Source organism: Marmota monax, unplaced genomic scaffold (assembly GCF_021218885.2).
Source record: "Marmota monax isolate L192 unplaced genomic scaffold, Marmota_monax_Labrador192_F-V1.1 WCK01_AAM20220418_F8-fsc00126, whole genome shotgun sequence".
Classification (NCBI taxonomy): Eukaryota; Metazoa; Chordata; class Mammalia; order Rodentia; family Sciuridae; genus Marmota; species Marmota monax.
In genome coordinates this window covers 3,755,927-3,777,008 of record NW_026695245.1, presented here as the reverse complement: position 1 = coordinate 3,777,008, position 21,082 = coordinate 3,755,927, and the positions used below count along the sequence as shown (strand labels likewise).

Below are 21,082 nucleotides of genomic sequence, written 5' to 3'. Positions count from 1 at the left end.
AAGACTCAAGTCTCAAAAAATAAAAAGGGCTGGGGATGCTGCTCAGTGGTAGAGCGTCCCTGGGTTAAATCCCAGGTACTGAAAGGAAAGCCCTTTTCTTTTCTTTCTTTCTTTTTCTTTTTTTTTGGTACTGGAGATTTAAGTTGCTGAGGCTGGCCTTATAATCCTCCGGTCCCAGCCTCTCCAAGTGGGATTACATGTGTGATAGTCATGCCTGGGAACAGGCCTGTTTTTGAGAAATATTTATTTATTGAGACATACTATGCAACGGGACTAGGGTCCATGGCACCAGGCTGGGTCTCTCCCATGGCAGTGTCAGGATGCCCAGAAGGTGAGAATGGAAACTCCAAGGTATGTGGTGACCTACGATCAGAAATCACAGGATAGAACTTTTGCCTCATTCTTTCGGCCAAAGAAAGCCACAAGTCAATCAGTGATTTCCAAAGCCAAAGTGTTATAAAAGGCGAACATAAAAAAAAAAATGGGGGGGGGGAGGCTGATTATATATACAGACAGCTCAGGGAGACCTTCTGAGGAGTTGACATACGAACTGACACTTGAGAGGTGACAAAGAGCCATTGTGTCAAGAGGAAGGGAAGGGGCATGCCAGGCAGAGGGAATAGCCTGAGCAAAGGTCCTGAGGCAGGAAAGTGCTTGAATGGGACACTGAAGAAGTGTGGCTGCTACAAGGGCCTTGTGTCTGGAGCACTAAGTGAGACCGTCCGTGGGAAGCCTCCGAAGCCACATCTGACACAGAATAGGAATTGGAAGGTGGAAGGTATATGCATGTTTAATCCCAGATTGCCATTATATGAGAATCTATTAAATTGGTATCTCTGACTTTTTCTGAGTATTTATTTCCCTTTAAGATGTTGTCTTCTGGATTAAGAATGTTTATAAGCCATAGATTATTCATAACCTGTGTTTCCACAACAGAAGTCTGGAGGAAGGGAGAAATTAGCCAAGGAAGGGAGGTGGGTGGCCCCCTCTGAACATCTCTTGTCCTTTGCAGGGTGTGACTGTAACTTGGAAGGTGTTCTCCCTGAAATATGCGATGACCTCGGAAGGTGTCTGTGCCATCCAGGGGTTGAGGGCCCCCGGTGTGACACCTGCCGCTCTGGTTCCTACTCGTTCCCTATTTGCCAAGGTGAGTGGGCAGGACCCAGTGTATTCCTCAGTCCTCCAAACGAGATTCCCTCCTGAGAAAAGTCGGAGTTTCTTTCTGGCAGAGTTGCGTGACCTGCACTTTAATAACTGAGCCCCTGGCTGACCTAGGAATGTTCCCTGGGCCTGTCCTGCTGGGACCTTGTCACCTCCCCGCTCTTGTCTTTCCAATGCTACTCTTGCTCCTCGCTCTGTGGCTAAGTGCTATGGATTCAGGTTCTGGTTCTGGGGAGGAAGTGGTGTCTGAACAGGGTCTGGGAACCTGTCAGGTAGGTGGGAGAAGGAAATGGGGCATTCCAGGGAGAAGGCCTAGAATACGCAGACTGCAGGCATGGCAGACCGTAAACCCCTTCCCCACGCATTTTGTACCCTTGTGGATCCTCCCTAGTAAGAGTCACTGGGGGCGGGGTGGAAGGAGGAGGTGTCTGGCCTGGCCATTAGAGCATAACAGGTGTGCAGCAAATGTGTGGATGAACCAAGGAAAGGATGAATTTGCCCATTTCTCTCCTGCCTCCTCCTCTCCATCTGCCACTTGCTTCCCCTGATGGCCAGTGTTGAAGGGAAGGATAGAGAAAGAAGAGAAGAGCATCAGTCAGGGCTCAGGGTGCCGCAGTCCGGCTGCAGCAAACCCGGGGGGTGACGAGCAACTTGTGTAGATTGATACAGCAGGAGTAGGAGCTGTTTATTGTAGGACAACAGAGGTATTTATACATTTTGCACAGCTTATCTTAATTAGCATAAACTAGATACATCAGTCAACCAATAAGGAATCTCCACACTTAATGGCTCGATGGCGTTACTTCACAAACCACTCCCTCTGGCATTTTGCCAGGCACCATACAGACTTGTTTACGAACTCTAACATTCCCCTGGCAAAATGCCAGGTGTTATTTTGACTTGTTTACAGACTCTAACATCAGGGCAGGAGAATGACATTGTGGCATTTGCCAGTAAATGGACGGAACTTGAGACCATCATGCTAAGTGAAATAAGCCAATTCCAAAAAACCAAAGGCCGAATGTTCCCTCTGATATACTCCAGGTATTATGAACTGAAAGGGACTTCCTGTAGGTAAGAGGTCACTAAACTGAGTCACTGAGACTGGAGTAGTCAGCTGTAGGCTGGACTCCTTGGGAGATCTCAGGGAAATGGTCAGGACTGTTGAGGCACCATACAAAGGTTAGGAAGCTACCAGAATCCTGGGCAAAGGCCTTGACCCCAGAGGGGAGGTGGATACCAACAGGGCCAGCCCTGCTGCTCACCCTGAATAGAAAATCAAACAGAGAAAGAGGCCATGAAGCGGGAAGGAGCCTTTATTCTCAGGGTAGCACTGGGAAGGCAGATCTCGGGGCTGACTTTGGTGTGTCAGCAATAGCTTTGTGGGTAATAGGGAAGAGCGGAGGGGGTGTGCAGAGGTGGCCATCTTGGTGAGGTCATGATCTGGTTGATCATTATCCTGGAACTGGTCATGCGGTATCTTATTGGAAATAAGGAAGGTGCCTGGGCTCAGGGGGAAGTTTTGGTTTTTGTCACTAGATGTTTATCTATTGGGTTCATGATCCTGGAATTTAAGATAAGCCAAAGGAAAGAATAACTCAGAAAAGAACAAGTCAGAGGGAGCCAGACAACATGGAGTTAGTTATGTTTATGATCAGGCCCTGCTTTGGGAAGGGCTGCTGCTGCCTCCACAGCCATCTCTCTCTCTCTCTCTCTCTCTCTCTCTCAAATATTTTTTGAGTTGTAGATGGATACAATACCTTTATTTTATTTATTTATTGCTTTTGTGGTGCTGAGGATCAAACCCAGGGCCTCACATGTGCTAGGCAAGCGCTCTACCACTGAGCCACAACCCCAGCCCCCCACCCCAGATCTTTTTATTTGTTCTTTTTAGATATACACGACAGTAGAGAATATTTTGACACATTCTACATACACGGAATATAACTTTCCATTTTTGTGGTTGTACATGATGTGGAGTTACACTGTATTCATATATGAACATAGGAAAGTGATGTCCGATTCATTCTACTGTCTTTCCCAATCCCATTCTCCCTCCCTTCCCTTCATTCCCCTTTGTCTAATCCAGTGGATTTCTATTCTTCCTTCCTTTCCCCTTTATTGTGTGTTACCATCCGTGTATCAGAGAGAACATTTGGCCTTTGGTTTTTTGGGATTGTCTTATTTCACTTAGCATAAGAATCTCCAGTTCCATACATTTACTGGCAAATGCCATAATGTCATTTATCTTTAAGGCTGAGTAATATTCCATTCTGGATATATACTACATTTTCTTGAAGCGCACCTAGGTTGGTTCCACAGTTTAGCTCTTATGAGTTGAGCTGTTATGAACATCAATATGTAGCTGCATCACTGTAGTATGCTGATTTTAAGTCCTTTGGGTATAAACTGTGGAGTGGGATAACTGGGTCAAGAAGTGGTTGCATTCCAAGGAATCTCCATACTATTTTCTAAGGAATCTCCATACTATTTTCCAAAGTGATTACATCACTTTGCAGTCCTACCAGCAATTTCTTGGTACTCAGGAAATCAGAGACAGGGTATAGCAACAGACATGTTCACAAGCAGCAGGAAGGCGGCCTCCTTCTTACTTCCCATTTTTTAATTTATTAAAACATTTTTTTTTGCAGTGTGGCAAGCATGTATACTACGCAAACACTCTTTCACTGAGCTCTACCCAGTCCTTATGCAAATATTTCTAATTTTCAAAATTCAATTAGCATTCAGAGCCCAACCCCAGGAAAAATCTGTGGAGTGCTGCTTTTAGCTTTCCAGCCTCTGAACACAGGAGAAGGGTAGAATAGGTAACAGGCTCTCTCATTGGCTAGATCAGCCACACTGTGGATGAATGGGGGACAGAGCAGGAAAAGCCCTCCCCTAAGCAGCAGGACCAAGTTGTGATGAGCAAGGGTCACACTAGCCATCAACTTGGGCAAGTTATCTGACACCTCTGTTCCTCAGTTCCTAATACTAGTGCCCACCTCATAACAATGTTGTGAGGGTCACATATGTACTGACATGCAAAGCTCTCAGAATCTAGGAAGTCCTCATGCATATGTTGTTATTATTCTTTTACCAGCTGCTGCTCCCATTGCCCCACTACATCCTTTTCACAGTACTGATCCCAGATCCCAGTTCATCTCTCTCTTGCTTCTGTCTGAATGCCATACTCTAGACCCTTCCTTCCTATCCTGGTCCCCTGGGATGCCCATTTCATGGGCCTCTCTCCTTTGCCCTCATTTCTCTGGAGCCACAGGAGATCTCAGCCATCCTTACCCAGATGTTGGGTCACCCGGAAGGTGGGGAGATGGTAAGGGAAGGAAGAGGGTATCTTTTCTCTCTCTGTCTTGACACTGCACAGAACTGCAGTGTTGGAAACTAAAATTCCCAGGGCATCTCCTGTGGAAACATCAGCCTGGGTCATGCTCACGTTAGAATTGTTTGAATTATGCTACAGGGGGACGCTGTACCAAACTGGCTCTAGGTTCTGAATTAGTAATTGTCCTAGTCCATATTATTTCTGTGGAAAGATATCCCAAGTAATGAAGTTGGGGACGGCTTGCATTGCAAGCACTGAGAGTCCCATGGACAAAATGAAGACCTAACAAGAAGGAAGTGGGGAAGCCTTCCCTTTCAGATGTCCACTGCAGGCCAACCTTAAAGGGACTTATGTTTGGAGCAGGCAAGATTATGAGTAGTGAATACCAGCTTTATTTGATGAAAGCAGAGGGGAGGGGGAGGGGTGGAGGAGGCAGCTCATTTCTTTTTCCTCTATCAAATATTAACAATGAGTCTTTCACAGGTAAGATGCTTTCTATTTTTTCTTTCCAATTATATCTTAAATGTAAACTCTTTGGGGACAAGGAGCAGATAAGAATATCTCATGTTAACTTTGTACATAATCTGCTGCATTCATATTATTCTTATTTAGCTGCCATCTTTTTAGCAAAAGCAAAATGTTCTGTGAATATTTCCTCAGGAGTTTTTATTTTTCCTCCTCTGTGCTAGCCACTGTTCCAGACTCATCTGGTAGAAAGAATTACAAATATTCCAACTAAGTCATTCACACGGGCAAGGCAGTTAGACTGTATTGTCATGTGTATGGATACAAAGGGAAACGATAATACAACATTTTAAGAATGCTTTTTTCCATGTTTCTTCACCACCAAAACTAATTAATTATAAGGCAGGTAGAAAATACTAGGGTAGATTCAAGATAAAGCAGAAGCGAGGTGGGATTTCCAGAATGAAACTCAGTGGGTACTTTCTTCAGCAAAACAAAAAATTAACTGGTAAAGGTGTTTTTTAGAAATCATTTTAAGTCTCCATAAGTCGTCCTAAGAGCATATGGCAAATGAAGAAAAATACTGAAAACTGAATATTAGAACAGCAATAACCTGTGCCATTTGAGCCATGGCCCACTCCATTACTCACCTGCCCCACCCCAACTCCATTCTGGAGAAGCTCCAGGGCATATGTGGCCAAGAAGATGGGGACCATCTTTCCCCAGTCTTCATTTGGGGCTGTGGTTTCATTCTGGGAGGCCTGGGCTGCTGATGTTGCTTATCCCTGTGCAGAAGTTGTATTCCAGGTAGGCTCAGCAGAGAGAGCCAGGTCTCTTTCTTCCCTACCAACCTCCATCCCCTTGTAGGCTCTGGAGGCTGAGAATACTGAGGTGCCAATCACTCCCATCCCAGCTGGCTCAGAGAGTGAAGGTTCCATGCTGGGAAGGTCAAGCTGAGAAATCAGTTACACCACCAGGAGCTGCCACCTCTTCCGGTGCCCACTTGTAGAAGAGAGATGTCATTCCTCTCACCTCCAACTCCGAGGGACAGTGATTCTACCCAGAAACAAAGATAGGTCAGAAGGACAAAGAGCTCTGCAGATTTGACTGAGGGAACTGATTATTTTAAACACGGCTGAGAACTTCATACCCAAGGGTGTTATAGAAAATAATGAAGATCTTGGTGTATAGCAATTAAGAGGAGGTTGTAGCTTTTATGCAAGTGAAACAGCAGAGCAGCCAGAAGGGTAATAAAGATAATCAGAGAGAGCTACAACCAAAAAGAACCTTCTTGATTTCAGGTGATTTTGGAGGTTGGGAAGGCTCTATGCACGTGCTAAGCTACCACGCAATCAGAGAAAGACAGGGGCAGATTCAAAAACATTCCCAAACTACACACAAACCCATCAACCCAGGTTAGAGTTCCCTGGCATCGGGGGCTTAAGCCCATCCTCTGAACAAATACTGAGCCAAAGAGCTACTTTGTCACAGTGGCAACTCCTAAGGAGTTAGGCTTAAAAATAATTCAGCCATCCCTGGCCATCTATAAGACTATATGCATGCCCCAAACAATGCTATCCCAGCAGTGATCAAGAGGGGAATATGGGGCAGGAAGCAACCTCTCTGAATGCCAAGCTATAACACACAGTCAAACTGTGTGTTAAACTGACCAAGGGAGTTTAAGCACAATCTTCAATCAGTAAATGGCTTCAATCAGTAGACAGTCCAGAAAATAAAAACAAGAGCAAAACAATCTGACTAGGAACATTAATGGCTGAACTTTGCAGGAGAAATAGGACATGGCAGAATTAGATCATCCATGTCACTTAACAAATAAACAGTCAAGCAGCAAATGATAATAGCAATAATCCTGGTGGAGATAGTAAATCAGTATCTGGATTTGCTACAATTTTTTAGAAAATGTATGTTCAAAGAAACAGGGAAGTATGGCCCATAGATAGAGGAAGAAAGCAGGCAATAGAAACTGCTCTTGGATTAGGTCAGATGATGGACTTAATGGACAGACGTCAAAGCAGCTAGTACAAATCTGTGTAAAGAACTAAAGGGAATGATTCTTAATGAATTAGAGGAAGGCATGAGGACAATGTATCAACAAAGAGAAAATATCAATAAAGAGTAAAAGTTATTTAAAAGAACCAAATGGAAATTCTGGAGTTGAAAAGTATAATAACTGAAATGAAAAATTCACTAAAGGGACAGTATATTTGAGCTGGTGGAAGAAAGAACTTACAACCTTAATGATAGATTGGTAGCCAGGCGTGGTGCCACATGCCTATAATCCCAGTGGTGCGGTAGGCTGAGGCAGGAGGATCGCAAGTTCAAAGTCAGCCTTAGCAATTTAGCAAGGCTCTAAGTAACCCAGCAAAACCCTGTATCTAAATAAAATATAAAAAGGCTTGGGCTGTGGCTCAGTGGTTAAAGTGCCCTGGGTCCAATCGCCAGTACCAAAAATAAAAGAAAGAAAGATAGGTTGATAGAGGTTAGATGATCTGAAAAACAGGAAAAAAAAAGTGAAGATAATTAATAGAATTACAGGACACCACTAAGTGCACTAACATACCTACAATGGGAGTACCATAAGGAATGGAAACAGAGAGAAGATAGAAAAATAGCCAAAGAAATAATGGCTGGAAACTCCTCCTATTTAATGAAAAACAATTTCTATACCTCAGAAGCTCAATGAATTGCAAACAGGATAAATACAAAGGGATCCACACCCAGACAAAAATAAGAACCAAGCAGTAAGATACTTAACTCCTATTGCCTCTGTAAAGTAAAAAGGCATCCCCACAAAGATGAGTCACATGGCCTTGAAATTTAGTGCTCTGATTGGCCAAGTCTTCTTACATCCATGGAGGTAGGAATGGGGGCAAGTGGGAGAACATATTCCCTATGGCAAAATCAGGATGCCACAGCTAGGTAGGCTGGCAAAACTGTGTCCAGTTCTCAGCTCTCTACAAAGACTTAGTCCTTACAGATCCTATGAGAGATTAGGAAACCCTCTGAGATTTAATTGTAGCATTTTGCTTTTTAAGAAGCTGACACCTTACATGGAAAGCTTTTCAATGATTTGTTAAAAATAGGAATTTATCTTTCGGTAGAGTTCATTTGGACCTCTGCTTTTGTTATGGTTTGGATGTGAGGTGCCCCCCAAAACTCACATGTGAGACAATGCAAGAGGGTTCAAAGGGGGAAATGATTGGGTTATGAGGGCTTTAAACAAATCAGCAAATTAATCCATGATGGGATTAACTTAGTGGTAACTGGAGGCAGGTGGGGTGTAGCTAGAGGAGGTAGGCACTGGGAACATGGCTTTGGGGGTACATATTTGTATCTGGTGAGTATAATCTCTCTCTCTGCTCTCTGATCATCATGTGAGCTGCTTCCCTCCACCACATTCTTCCACCATGACGTTTAGCCTCATCTCGAACCCCAAGGAATGGAGCCAGCTATCTATGGACTGAGACCTCCGAAACTGTGAGCCCCTGAATAAACTTTTCCCCCTCTACAATGGTGCTGGTTGGGTCTTTTAGTCATAGCAGTGAAAAAGCTGACTGAAACAACTTCCAAAGGTCTCCCAGGGCCTTCTGACCTCACTGGAAGGTTCAAAGTGGTAAGGCTAGCCCACTTGAGAAGAAGGCTGGAGGACCACCAGGAAGCACTGTCTGTCCCTGTCATGAATGTCTGTGGTCAGCCTCTGATGGATCCTGTTTGTGGTTCCAAAAATTATGGCTCCAGGGGAGGGAAAGAGGACAAGTAACTCATGTGCTATGCTCAATTACCTTCTTCCCCATTTTGTTTTACAGTTCCTCACTTCCATTTAGAAGGAGTAGATGAGGGAGGAGGAAAGCATTGTTTTGGTTTTGTCATTCAAGCTAGAGCAGGGGAAGCAGTTGGCCTGGTGTCCTTCCACTGTGGAGGATGAACACATACTAATGCATGCCCTGCTTCAGAGAAGACTGCCAGTGCTAAAGAGCCATTTTCTGAGCCCAATAGGAAATGATGTACCATTGCCTTATTCCTAGGTTGGTGTCCAGGTGTACCCTACAGTTTGTAGCTTCAGGTTTGAACCATTCTGATAAGAATTTGGGGTAACCCAAATTCTGCCTGTGCTAGGACAGGAGCAGTATTTATACATTCCACACAGCTTATCTAATTAGCATAAACTAGATACAGCAGTCAACCAATCAGGAATCTCCACACTTAATGGCTCGCTTTTGTTACTTCTCAAACCAATCCCTCTGGCATTTTGCCAGGCACCATCCAGACTTGTTTACGAACTCTAACATTCCCCTGGCAAAATGCCAGGTGTTATTTTGACTTGTTTACAGACTCTAACAGTCTTCCTTCTCTTGTGCTTGTTTTTCTTTTTTTCTGCTAGCTTTTGTGATTTTTTTTTCCAAAAGAGAGAGTGGATAGCTCAATCAGTGAATTTCAGAATAAAGTCAATGTGGTTCAGAATGCTACATCAGATAGCTCAGTATATTCTAGTCCAAAATTGTTCTTATGGGTTTCAGCTTTATTGCTTTAAATTTTTTCAAAACCTTCTTTAAAGGGATTTTAAAACGCTTCTAAGCTGTTCTTGCCAACTACAGACCTGGATTTATGGTTTGCCTTAAATTAATTGACTCCAGACTTTTCTAAATACAATGGCATATTCTTCCCTTAGAAAACTCTTATATGTTGCCAGTGAGAAGTCCAGCCTCCTTCCCCCTGGTTGGCATAGTCTCACAAGTCAGGCAAACCAGCCAAGGGACAAGGACAAAGGTACCTAGCCGATGGCAAAGGGTGCTGGGGGAGGTTTCTGGCCTGAGATACTCCTGGGAGAGCCTCCCACCATCTCCGGAGGGAAAATACCTTGTGGTTGGTTGGGGGAGTAGTCTGAAGCCAAATTTTGTACAATTTTGTCTTGAACTGGCCCTTCCCTTTCAAATTCTGTTTTTATCTAAGAGAATATTGAGATGGTTGGTTGGAAAGGCTTAGGATTTGCTCTAGATTTAATTTCTCCAGTTCTCATATCCAAAGAAGAGGGATTGTAATATTTATTGTGGGACTAATTTCTGGTTTTGTGGCTTTGACTAATAAGGTGCTAACCTGCTTTCTTAGCAGAAGGAAAAACTCCAAAAATCTTAGGCAATAAAATCATCCCTTGAACAATAAGGAGCTCTGTGCAACTTTTAATTTACATGTTTTCTAGGTAGTGTTGTCTCACTCTTTGAGTTTATTACTCAAGGTGAACAGGATGACATTACTCACATAATACCCATTTCACAGCAACATGGCGAGATTCAATGCGATAACACATATCAAGAACAGATTCAGGTCAGAGCCTGTAGAAGGATCTTAGTGGTTGCTCATGCTCTCCTTGAACAAATGTCTCCTGGCATGCAGTATGGACCAGGACTGTGCTTGGTGCTGGGAGACATTGGGGAGCATAGCAGACAAGAGTTCTGTCCCTTTGAACTTTTGTTGTTATATATAGGTAGAATATCCCTAATTCAAAAATCTGAAATTCAAAATGCTCCAAATTAGAAATTTTCGTGAGTGCCAGCATGATGCCACAAGTAGAAAACGTCACACCTGGCCTCATGTGACACGTCACAGTCAAAACACAGGTGTACTAAAAGTATTGTATAAAATTACCATGAGGCTTTGCATATCAGGTGTATATGAAACAGAAATGACTTTTATGTTTAGACTTGGGTCCTGTTTCTAATATATGGCATTATGTATGTGCAAATATTCCAACATCTGAAATCCAAAATACTTCTGGACCCAAGTATTTCAGATAAGGGAAATTCACCCTGCATTATTATTATTATTATTATTATTATTATTATTATTATTTATACTCCTTGGGAGAGAAAATGTCTGAGGGCACAAACAATGAGGAGTCGATGGGGAAGAAGTAAACTACCCCAGGAACTCCAAAAGACCTGGACCAAGATAAAGAATAGAATTAAAATATTTAAAAAGTCTTATAGTCTTATAGTATTTCCAAGACTGAGGAAAGCACTGCCAATATTGGGGTTTGGGTTTGAGGTTTGGAAGCCTTCAATGACGGCTGGACTGAAATGGGAAGCCAGATGCCAAGTTGAGTAATCCACCATTTTAAAATAAGGTACGTGCTTTTAGGGTCAAGTCTTTGTTTTCGTTTCCAGAGTATAACTGCCTCTCCTGAGGCTCCCTAGAAAATCCCAGTGGCCCTAAGGTCCAGCATCTGTGCTGTCCCATCATGCTGCAGAGCTGTAGCTATTGCACACAAGGCAGCTACCCTTCCTGCCTTCCTGTACATTAACTTTCCTTAGGGCAGAGATAGCAGAAAGAAGTATCCAGGGTTCTCCAGAGAAACAAAATCAATAGGGTATGAGTGTATGTGTGTATATATATATATAGAGAGAGATTTTAAGGAATTGGTTCATGCCAGGGTAGGGGCTGGCAGGTCTGAAATCTGCAGGCTTGCAGGCTGGAGACCTATAGTTGGAACACAGTCTGGAAACAGAATTCCTCCTCCTTCTTCTTAGAGGGATATCAGCTTCTTTTCTCTTAAGGATTTCAGCTGATTGGATGGGGCCCTCCCACATGATGAAGGGGTAATCTGCTTACTCAGTTTCTTGGTTTAAATGTCCATCTCATTTGAGATGGACCTTCACAACAGCACCTCAATAGCTGCTTGACCAACCAATTGGGCACCATAGCCTAGCCAAGTGGACATGTAAAATTAACCAACACAATTCACCACCACCCCCAACCATCTTGGCACCCATACACATCTCCTTAAACCATATTTAATCTCTGAGTAAAGATTATAACAAGGGGCTGGGTTGTGGCTTAGTGGTAGTGCACTTGCCTCTCATGTGTGGGGCACTGGGTTTGATCCTCAGCACCAAGTAAATAAATAAATTAAAGTTATTGTGTCCATCTACAACTAAAAATTTTAAAAAAGATCATAACAAGGTCATAATTCTGCCTAATGTGATAGAACTATCCAGCATACAACTGAAAACACAGTAACCCCTTCCCCAGAAGAGGATGTGAAGTCCTTGGGTGATGTTCACACTTCTTGCTGTCCTGTAACTTAAATACTATAGCACAAAGTCTATGCATCTAACATTATATAACAGAGGATGAGAGAGGAAAAAAAACCCAAGATACTTGTTTCATATACATATGGATACAAACAGATATAACACTACAAAGAAGAAATACTTATTACACTTAAGTCCCCATGTTTGTGATGGGTCCCCTGGTCATAGCTGGTATCTTCTTTCAGTATACATTATTTATTTTCTTTGTCCTCAGCTAGCACCTCTGGTGGTCATTATGGAGCAACCCAAATCTTCACTGTTAAAGGGTCTAGGCCATCAGCAGTCTCGCCTCAATGGGAAGACTTTGGACTTTTTCATTGATCTCAATCACAGGGCATGGTGGTACTACATACCAGGAAGGATCTCTTCCTTGTTTTACAGACATGTTCTTCCTTACCCCCATTGTGGAAGAGCAGTTCCATTTTCCCTTGATTATCAGAGGAACATAATTACTCCCATCTTTGTAGATTCAGAGACATGAGGAACCCAGAGTGGCCAGGGGGCAGTTTTAACTTTTACTTCAATGAAATCATTGCACCACCTCTCTCCAGGGGAAACATTCCTCCCTTTGGAAGCAAGACCTCTAGACCAGCAGAGCATAAAAAATAGCAAGGATGAGAGATAAAACTTTTGCTACTGGGATACTAGGGGTAATGGTGACTGGTGCCACTCCTGTTTCCACCTTTTGATTCCTGACCCATAGATTCTGGATGTGGAAAAGGTAGCACAATATATTGGGTGCTGATTCAGAACATAAACCGCTTCTAGAGAACCTTACAGGGACAGATCCAAGGGCTTCCACCTGGTCCTTTCCATCATAATAACCCCCACTCCACAGGTCAGCGAACCAATGGAAAGATTTTGCTAGTGAGTATGTTTATGCTAGTTGTGAATTCCAAAATGGGGGAAATAACCACAGGACAGGTGCAGGGAGCCTGAACCCACTATGAGGAAGACCTGATCTAAAACTCTGTTGATCACTCAACCTCTGTAGTCCCTAAGTAGAAGGCTACAATTATATTTGGGGGTCTCATAGAATTAGTGTCAGTTCATAGCCAGTGTCCCTGAAAGTTATGAATATTTCCTTTTCCTCAATGCACACTCACCCTGGCAAAAGGTCATAGTCCCATTGAGGAAGACTGGGAGATAGGTTAACAAATTAAATTTTTGATAATGTAGAAAAGTCCTTCCTCAAAGGGCCTCAGCCTCTCCTTTATTCAAGGAGTCTGAATCTGGAAACTGGGTCAAATCTAGGAACTGATTGAGGAGGCATGACTCTCTGTTTTTATGTTACAAGTTAGACTTCTACTTGACCTAGAACTATTCCATTTACACAGATTAAGACTCTAAATGACTTCCTATCAATTTCACGTCTAGGAACACCATGATTAACTAGCCAGCACCCTCCAACACTGTGGGTCAGGCGATACTGATTTGCTGTTTTGACTGTGTTGTCCACTAGTTATGCCCATCTTGCTTTTGGTGGTTAGGTGCTACCATTTGGCCCTGCTACTCCAGGGTCCCCATTGTATTTAAGTTTTCCAATTCAATAGTAACAGCTCCTACACCCTTAGTACCTATTTCACACATATTCCTCATATGTCTGGTTTTTGGTGGGCAAGGGGTGTACCAGGGATTGAACTCAGGGGCACTCAACCACTGAGCCGCACCCCCAGCCCTAGTTTGTATTTTTATGTAGAGACAGGATCTCAGTGAGTTGCTTAGCGCTTTGCCGTTGCTAAAGCTGGCTTTGAATTTGTGATCCTCCTGCCTCAGCGTCCAGAGCCTCTGGATTATTAGCGTGTGCCACCATGCCCGGCCATATGTCTGTTTAAACTTGAAAAATCACAAATCGTTTTGGAGTATAGCACGCCTCATTATGGGTCACACTTTGTACCTCCCATGCAGCACTTGCTGGGATTGAATCTTGTTATCAGTCTAGAAGGAAAGAGAGGTGGCAGGGCAGGTCAAGAGGAAAGCCCTCAGTGTCTTGCAAGTCAATGATCTCAAGAAAACTATACTTTTTTTTTTTAACAATGCAGCAATGATTTATTATTGGGACTTTTATTAACATCATAAATCAAAACAATAAGCCCAGAGAAATAACAACGATGGATAGTGAAAAGGCACTTAATAAAATTCAACACAAATTTCATAGTTTGCCATATTCCTTAATAATTTTTTTAATTGGTTGCTCAAAACATTACAATGATCTTGACATATCATATATCATACATTTGATTCAAATGGGGTATGAATTCTTATTTTTCCCACGTGTACAGATTACTTTTTATAGGGAAAGCAGATGCACTCAGACACTAATGGAGTGACTGCTTCTACTGGCAAACAACACTCATAGAATTTGGGGGTTTGGGGTCCTCTCTTCATCATGATCTTCCCATATGTCTCCAAACCAATTTTTCAGAATCCCATTCCTTTTCAATTGTGCCATTTTTAATGGCACATTTCTGCAACATTGGCAATTTGATTGGCCTTGTGATTCAGCCACTCACAAGGTGAAAACTCTGGGTTTGGTTTTCAGCAGTCTCAGCCCTGAGGCTAGAAGAGATAAGTAAGGGCTTCTTCTGGGAAAGACACAGAAAATTTCAAGTCATTTATACTCTGCCCTATCCAAACATTCCAATTCTAGAACTCCTTCCCTTTTCTTTCTGAACTTTGTGCAGTAAAATTAGGAACAACTAGCCAACTTCATTATACTCATTAGTTTGACAAAAATGTTCCAAGTAAGCAAATACATAGTCACTCAGAAACTTGCCTCCTATAAACTTGCCTCCTATAAGCTTTGATTAGGAGTATGTGATAATGATATTTGTATGTATCTCTATTGCCACATCAAGTCACGGACTTCCAGTCCTCTTGCCACTGCCCAAAAGAAAGCCATCAGTGCCTCTAAATCTAATCATATTAGAAAACTAATTCTAGAAACCCCCAAACCAACTCAGAGAACTCATTCTTAAGATTCTGTTCCTCTAGAAACATTCTTCTTAATGCCAAAAATCTGTTTTCTAAAGAGACAGAACCAATTGGGGTATGTGTGTGGGGTGGAGAGTTGATCGATTTCAAGACTTGGCTCACACAACTGTGGGGCTTCATAAGTTCAAAATCTGCAGGGGAGGCGCGCAGGGAAGAGTTCATTTTGCAACTCAAGTCTGAAGGCTGTATGTAAGGCAGAATTGCTTTTTGAGGTTCATCAATCTTTTTTTTCTTAAGGCCTTCAATTGATTGTATAAGGCCCACCTGCATTATGGAATATAGTTTGCTTTACTCAAGAACCTACTGATTTAAATGTTAATTAATTCATTTAAAAAATATCTTCGTGGCACCTCTAGACTAGTGTTTGATCAAACATCTAGGTACCAACCACAGCCTACCTAGTCAAGGTGACTCATAGAATTTAACCAGCACAGAGTCCAAGAGCATTTGCTCAGAAACCTGCCACTAGGTAGGGGCTTAATATCTGCAGACAGGCTTGGTGGGGCCACAGTGTTATGAGAGGACACTTACAGGGATGGCAGCAGGAAATAACAGTCCTTGTCCTGCTGTCTTTCAACATCTGCTAGAGTAGCATTCGGCATGTTTCTCACATTTAGTTTCTCGTGGGGTCGGGCACTTCATACTATGTCAGTAATTCTCCAGCTCTTTGAGATCAGGGAAATATTTGTATTTACCTCCACCATAGCACCTGCCATGATGTCATCAAATGTAGTAGGTTGCCAATCAATACCTGCTGGCTTGATGGGTATGAAATAGGGTGGGATGGTGGTGAATTCCCTGAATCTGCCACTAATCATGTAGCTCTGAACAAATCATACAGCCTGTAGAGTTCTCAGGTAATTTGTAGAGGATAAAACTAGCTCCGTTCCCCTCCATTAGTGAGATTTTATTTTATGATTCCAATGAAAATAAGGGCAAACTCTGTTTTTCATTATTATTATTATTACTAAAAAGCACTTTCAGGGTAAATCACCACATACAGTCCTGTCAAACAATGAAAACAGCATGGTCTTGTCCCCACAAAGGGCGCAGTGCTCCAAGGCTTAGTCATGTGGGACTTTTCACATCCCAAGGGTACCTATAAATAAAACATCAGAAGTGAGACTTTACTGTATAGTTCTTTTCTTTCCCAAAGTCTCAATTAGTATGGAATTCTTGAGAACTGGCAAAAAGGTGGTTGTTGTTGTTTTTAAACTGCATGTTCTGTTCATACATTTGGATGTCAGGAATACTTATTCATTGACTGCCATTAATTCAATGTGGAATAGTGTAAGGAACATCCCCCCACGCACTGGGGGAGTTTGTTATTTAGAGCAACATCAGTAAGAACAAACACTGGGTACTTCTTCTTTGCCAAACATCATGCTCAGGGCTTCTTGTGCCTCATTTCTGATGATTCTTTAATGACCTCATCAGGTAGGTTCTATATCAGTTTACAGGAGAGGAAACTGAGGCTTTAAAAGACTAAATAACTTGCTAATGACTGTACAGCTATTAAGTGGTGCTTAAGTCACCTTTTTTGCTGTTGTGACTATAAGATCTGACCAGAATAACTTTAAAGGAAGAAAAGCTTATTTGAGGGCTCATGGTTTCAGAGGTCTCAGTCCATACAAGGCTGGCTCCATTCCTTGGGGCTCGAAGTGAGGCAGGACATCATGGCAGGAGAGTGTGGCAGAGGGAAGCAGCTCACATGGTGATCAGAAAGCAGACAGAGAAAGAGACTCCACCCTCCAGATACAAAATATATACCCCATAGCCATGCCCCCAATGAACCACTTCCTCTAGCCACACCCCACCTGCCTCTAGCCACCATCCAGTTAATCCCATCAGGGATTAATTCATTGATTAGGTTAAAGCTATAACCCAATCATAATGAATATAACATCTCTTCTCTCCACCTACAAATAATCATTTATCCTCCACATCTTCTTGCATTGTCTCACATGTGAGTTTTTTGGGGACACCACATCTAAAGCATAACAAGTGGCACAGCTGGTATTTGGATCCAGATGTGTCTCACCCCAGAGGTAGAAGCCCTTTGCTACAGAATACTTTGGTGACTCTGAGAGTGCCACTTAACTTCTGATATTCACCATGTTGTGGTGAAATACAATGTGATGATCTTTCCAGTTCCTTTTATTCTTAAGATGTGAGACCCTCTGGCTGAAGAAGTTAGCTGGGTTGTATCCTCTGTGCATACCAATCCAGGAGCAGGGTGCTCACAGTTCTAATGGGAGTAACACTCAACAACTCCAGCCCTGCAGGGTTCAGTGGGAAAGGAGCCAAGAGGAGAGTGGCCAGAATCTCTTCTCTCCACCTACAAGTGTGTATTCACCCCCTTTGCCAAAGATGATGGTAACAGATTGAGGCTGGGCAAAGGATACTGGAATGCCTTTTCCATCCATTCCAACTCCTGCTGGGTAACATTTTTCCTTGATTATTTAACTCCACTAGACCTTGAGAAAATAGATATGAAGAGAGGAGGACAAAGGAAAACAGGGGTTCAGTTACAGGCTGATCTGGGTTGGAGTGGTTTGCACTCAATTCCCAGTAGAGTATAGAGTTGGAGTGGATCCTTCAATGAGTCACATCTTCCATCAGCTGTCCCTGTCATTCTTCTCTTATGAACACCATTGCTGTGTGTGAGAAGCATCCCCCAAACCCTCACCAGTCACCAGCCAATCTGGCTGAATACAAAGTTATAACAATAGAATCTAGTGTTTCCTGAGTGGCTACTGTAATAGTAGGTATCCCAGCTCTTTCTAGTATTCATTAATACTTACAACAATCTTATCAAGTAGATGCTAGTGTCAGTCGTATTTATGGGAAGGGAAACTGAGGTTTATATCAGTTGAGCAGATAGTTCCAGGTTCTAGGTCTAATAAGAGATGGAGCTGGAACTTGCATTTGGGTCTTTGTGGCCCCACTCCAGGGGTCTGATCCGGGATGCTGTGAAATCCTCTGACTAAAAAAGTTCAGAGGAGAAGGTCAGAGGAGAGACAGCCCCTTCCACAGCCCAGGCTCTGAGTCTGACTGATTTCTTTTCCCCCAGCCTGCCAGTGCTCAGCCCTTGGATCCTACCCAACGCCTTGCCACCCGGTGACTGGACAGTGTGAATGCTTGCCAGGGATAACGGGACAGCGGTGTGACAGATGTCTCTCAGGAGCCTATGACTTCCCCTACTGCCAAGGTAGAGAAGCCAGCAGAATGCTGGAGAGTCGGTTCCTCTCTGTGTGTGAAGCCACCCTCCCAGAGAAGCTGCAACCATCCAGGGTCACCCCGACACATTTGACTCTATCTGCCCCAGTTCAAGTCCATTGAAAACACATATCTCACATATTCACATAAGCATCATTATTCACAAAGGATTGTTTGTTTCTAACTAAAAAAAAATTAATTCTCATGTAATATATATCTGGGTTTTTAAATTACATGTCAGTTCTCTGTGTATAACAGTGTGGCAAAAGCAACTTCTTTGAGCTTAACCTAGCGATCTTGGCCCCTGTGCCCAGGCAGAGTAAGGCCTGCTGTCCTTACTGGCTCTCAGCACTGATGGGAGGCACTGGGGTCTTTCCACCAGGCCCCTTGCTGAGGGCTGGGTGAGGCCTGGGCTGTGCTTCTGCCCTTGCTCCTTTCCTGCCTCTGATCCCCTGAGGGACTGTCATCACACTTCAGCACTGGCACGAGGGGAGGGACCTGGGGTGCACTGAAGCCCATGCAGTCAGGAAAGAGTGAGCCAAGGAGCAGATGGAAACCTGAGAATGAAAGTGAGTTGGGAGTGATATGTGGCAGGGGGGCAGAAATGAGTTGCCTGTGTCCTTCCCAAGCTCCCTGGTGCAGGGAGCCTCCAGTGTGGGCCAGGAGCTCCTGGTGATTTCAAAGGTCTCTTGCTCTGTTAAAAGAGGGACTTGTGCCAGGTATACTGGCACACGCCAATAATCCCAATGACTCAGGAGGCTGAGGCAGGAGGATGGCAAGTTCAAGGCCAGCCTCAGCAACTAAGTGAAGCCCTCAGCAGCTTTGTGAGACCCTGTTTCAAAATTTAAAACAAAACAAACAAAAATGGGCTAGGAATGTAGCTCAGCAGCAAAGCACCCTTGGGTTAAATCCTTAGTACTGGGAAAAAGAGAGAGAGAGAGAGAGACTTGTGAGGCTGACCCAGGAGACCCAGATTTCCCACCAGAAGAACGTGGTTTCCTCGGATCCCTTTGTGCTCTTCATAACCACTTGGAGCCGTGGTGCCTAGAGCCTACTGGTGCAGGCTGTAGCACAGACTTCATTGCCCAGAACCTTCCTCACCAGAATCCTCAAGACCAGGTTTTCCTGACAGTGGAAATTTCAGGTACCAGCCAGAGGGGCTGCTCTCGCCTGGGAAGGCCCGAGGGTCCCTGGAAGGTAAGGGAATCCTAGAGTAGGATGTGCCTGCGTGGACATCAGGAGTGGGAGAAATTGCAGCAGAGAAGCGGAGCAGCCCCAGCCATCCCGGTACTAGGCAGCAGCCCCGGTCCTAGCGAGGCACTCAAGGCCAGGAGGGGCCAGGGTGAACAGCAAGAGGAGAAAGTCATGCTGTTAGAGAAACAGAGAAGAGCAGAACAGAGAGAGAAGGAGAGAGAGAGAAGGAGGGAGAGATCAAGGAGAAGCTGAGGCAGAGGCAAAGAGGAAACGAAAACAGAAAGCTAAGGGACAATTTATAAGGAAACATGTTTTCATCATGGATTTGTTTAAATGATTTAAAAACCAGGCTCGGAATAGGCTGAACCCAACCTGTTTACAGCTCTCCGAGACATGCCAAGCGCTTGATTGAAGAAAGATTTTATCAGGCCCCTAATGCTCTGATGATGGGGGCAGGAACACTAACTGATTTTATAAAGAACTTTAGGGGAGGGGGCGTGGGGGTAGGAAGGATCGTAGAATGAATCGGACATTATTACCCTACATGTACATGTGACTACATGACCCGTGTAATTCCTCCTCATGTACAACCAGAAGAGTGAGAAGTTTTACTTCATTTATGTATGATGTGTCAAAATACATTCTACTGTCATAAATAACTAAGTAGAACAAATTTTTAAAAGAACTTTAATGCAGGTGGGAAACAAGGGGGCTTGATAATTGAAGAATTAACGCTTGGTTAACTCAAGGACAGACTTATAAATAAATCCTGTAACAAGTGACCATCTCTTGGTATAATATTGCCCTCTTCTGGACGATTGTAAACGTGCTTAAAATTTTATTCCCCTCAATTTGTTTCATCAAGTAGCAATGAAATTTTGTTAGTGGACAAGGAATAGAGTTGTTCCGTGACAAAGAGGGCACTTTGGGATTAAGGATCATGAAGGATTATTCAGGAAGACTCCCTTTGCCTTGCACTTATCAAAACATACATACAGGTGTGCCATTTTTAAAAAGAAGCAGAACTTTTAAAACTTGAAACATGGAAACCATTAACTGTCAGACTTTTAAAACATCTCTAAATCATATACAGGTTCCAGTGGTGCTTGTGACCCAGCTGGTACCATCGACTCCAGCTTGGTAAGTAGGGGATGTGTATAAAGTTGGCAGCTCTTATTGTTCTGAATCTTACTCAAGACTAACCGTGTGGGAGCTTCCTGAAATTAAAAGTAAATTGAAATAAGGCACACGTTGCTTAAAGAGGTCTGTGTTTTTTTTTTTTCTTTCAAAATGCCTATGATTTTGTGTTTTTTTTTCCTCCAATAACAAATATGGTTTAATTAAATTTTTTATTCTGGAGTCTTCGGGCTTAACCTTTACTGTAAGATACTCCGATGGTGTTGCCACTATGGAGTCCTGCCAAGGCTCCTTCAGTAGCCAAGGACAAATTAAATAAAATGGGCTGTACACAAAGCAATCCCCATTTCTTTTTTTATTATTCTAAGCACATAGTGTGGTGTTCTGAAGTTTTCTAGGGTCTTTAGAAATGACCTCTCTTCTTGGTCTCATGGCCTAGAGATGTGATTTCAGGCACTAGATG

At 43.2% G+C, this 21,082-nt stretch overlaps 1 protein-coding gene across 2 annotated transcripts in view; it reads left to right on the top strand.

Moving 5' to 3' along the window:
- The window catches only part of Lama3 (laminin subunit alpha 3), a 231,647-nt gene that overhangs the window by 80,696 nt on the left and 129,869 nt on the right, over positions 1–21,082 (top strand). For both annotated transcript variants that reach the window (XM_046433650.2, XM_046433639.2), the window contains 3 exons: positions 1,013–1,147; positions 18,143–18,280; positions 20,576–20,622. In XM_046433650.2, the coding sequence (XP_046289606.1) occupies positions 1,013–1,147; positions 18,143–18,280; positions 20,576–20,622 (320 nt within the window). The remainder of the gene's footprint in view (positions 1–1,012; positions 1,148–18,142; positions 18,281–20,575; positions 20,623–21,082) is intronic.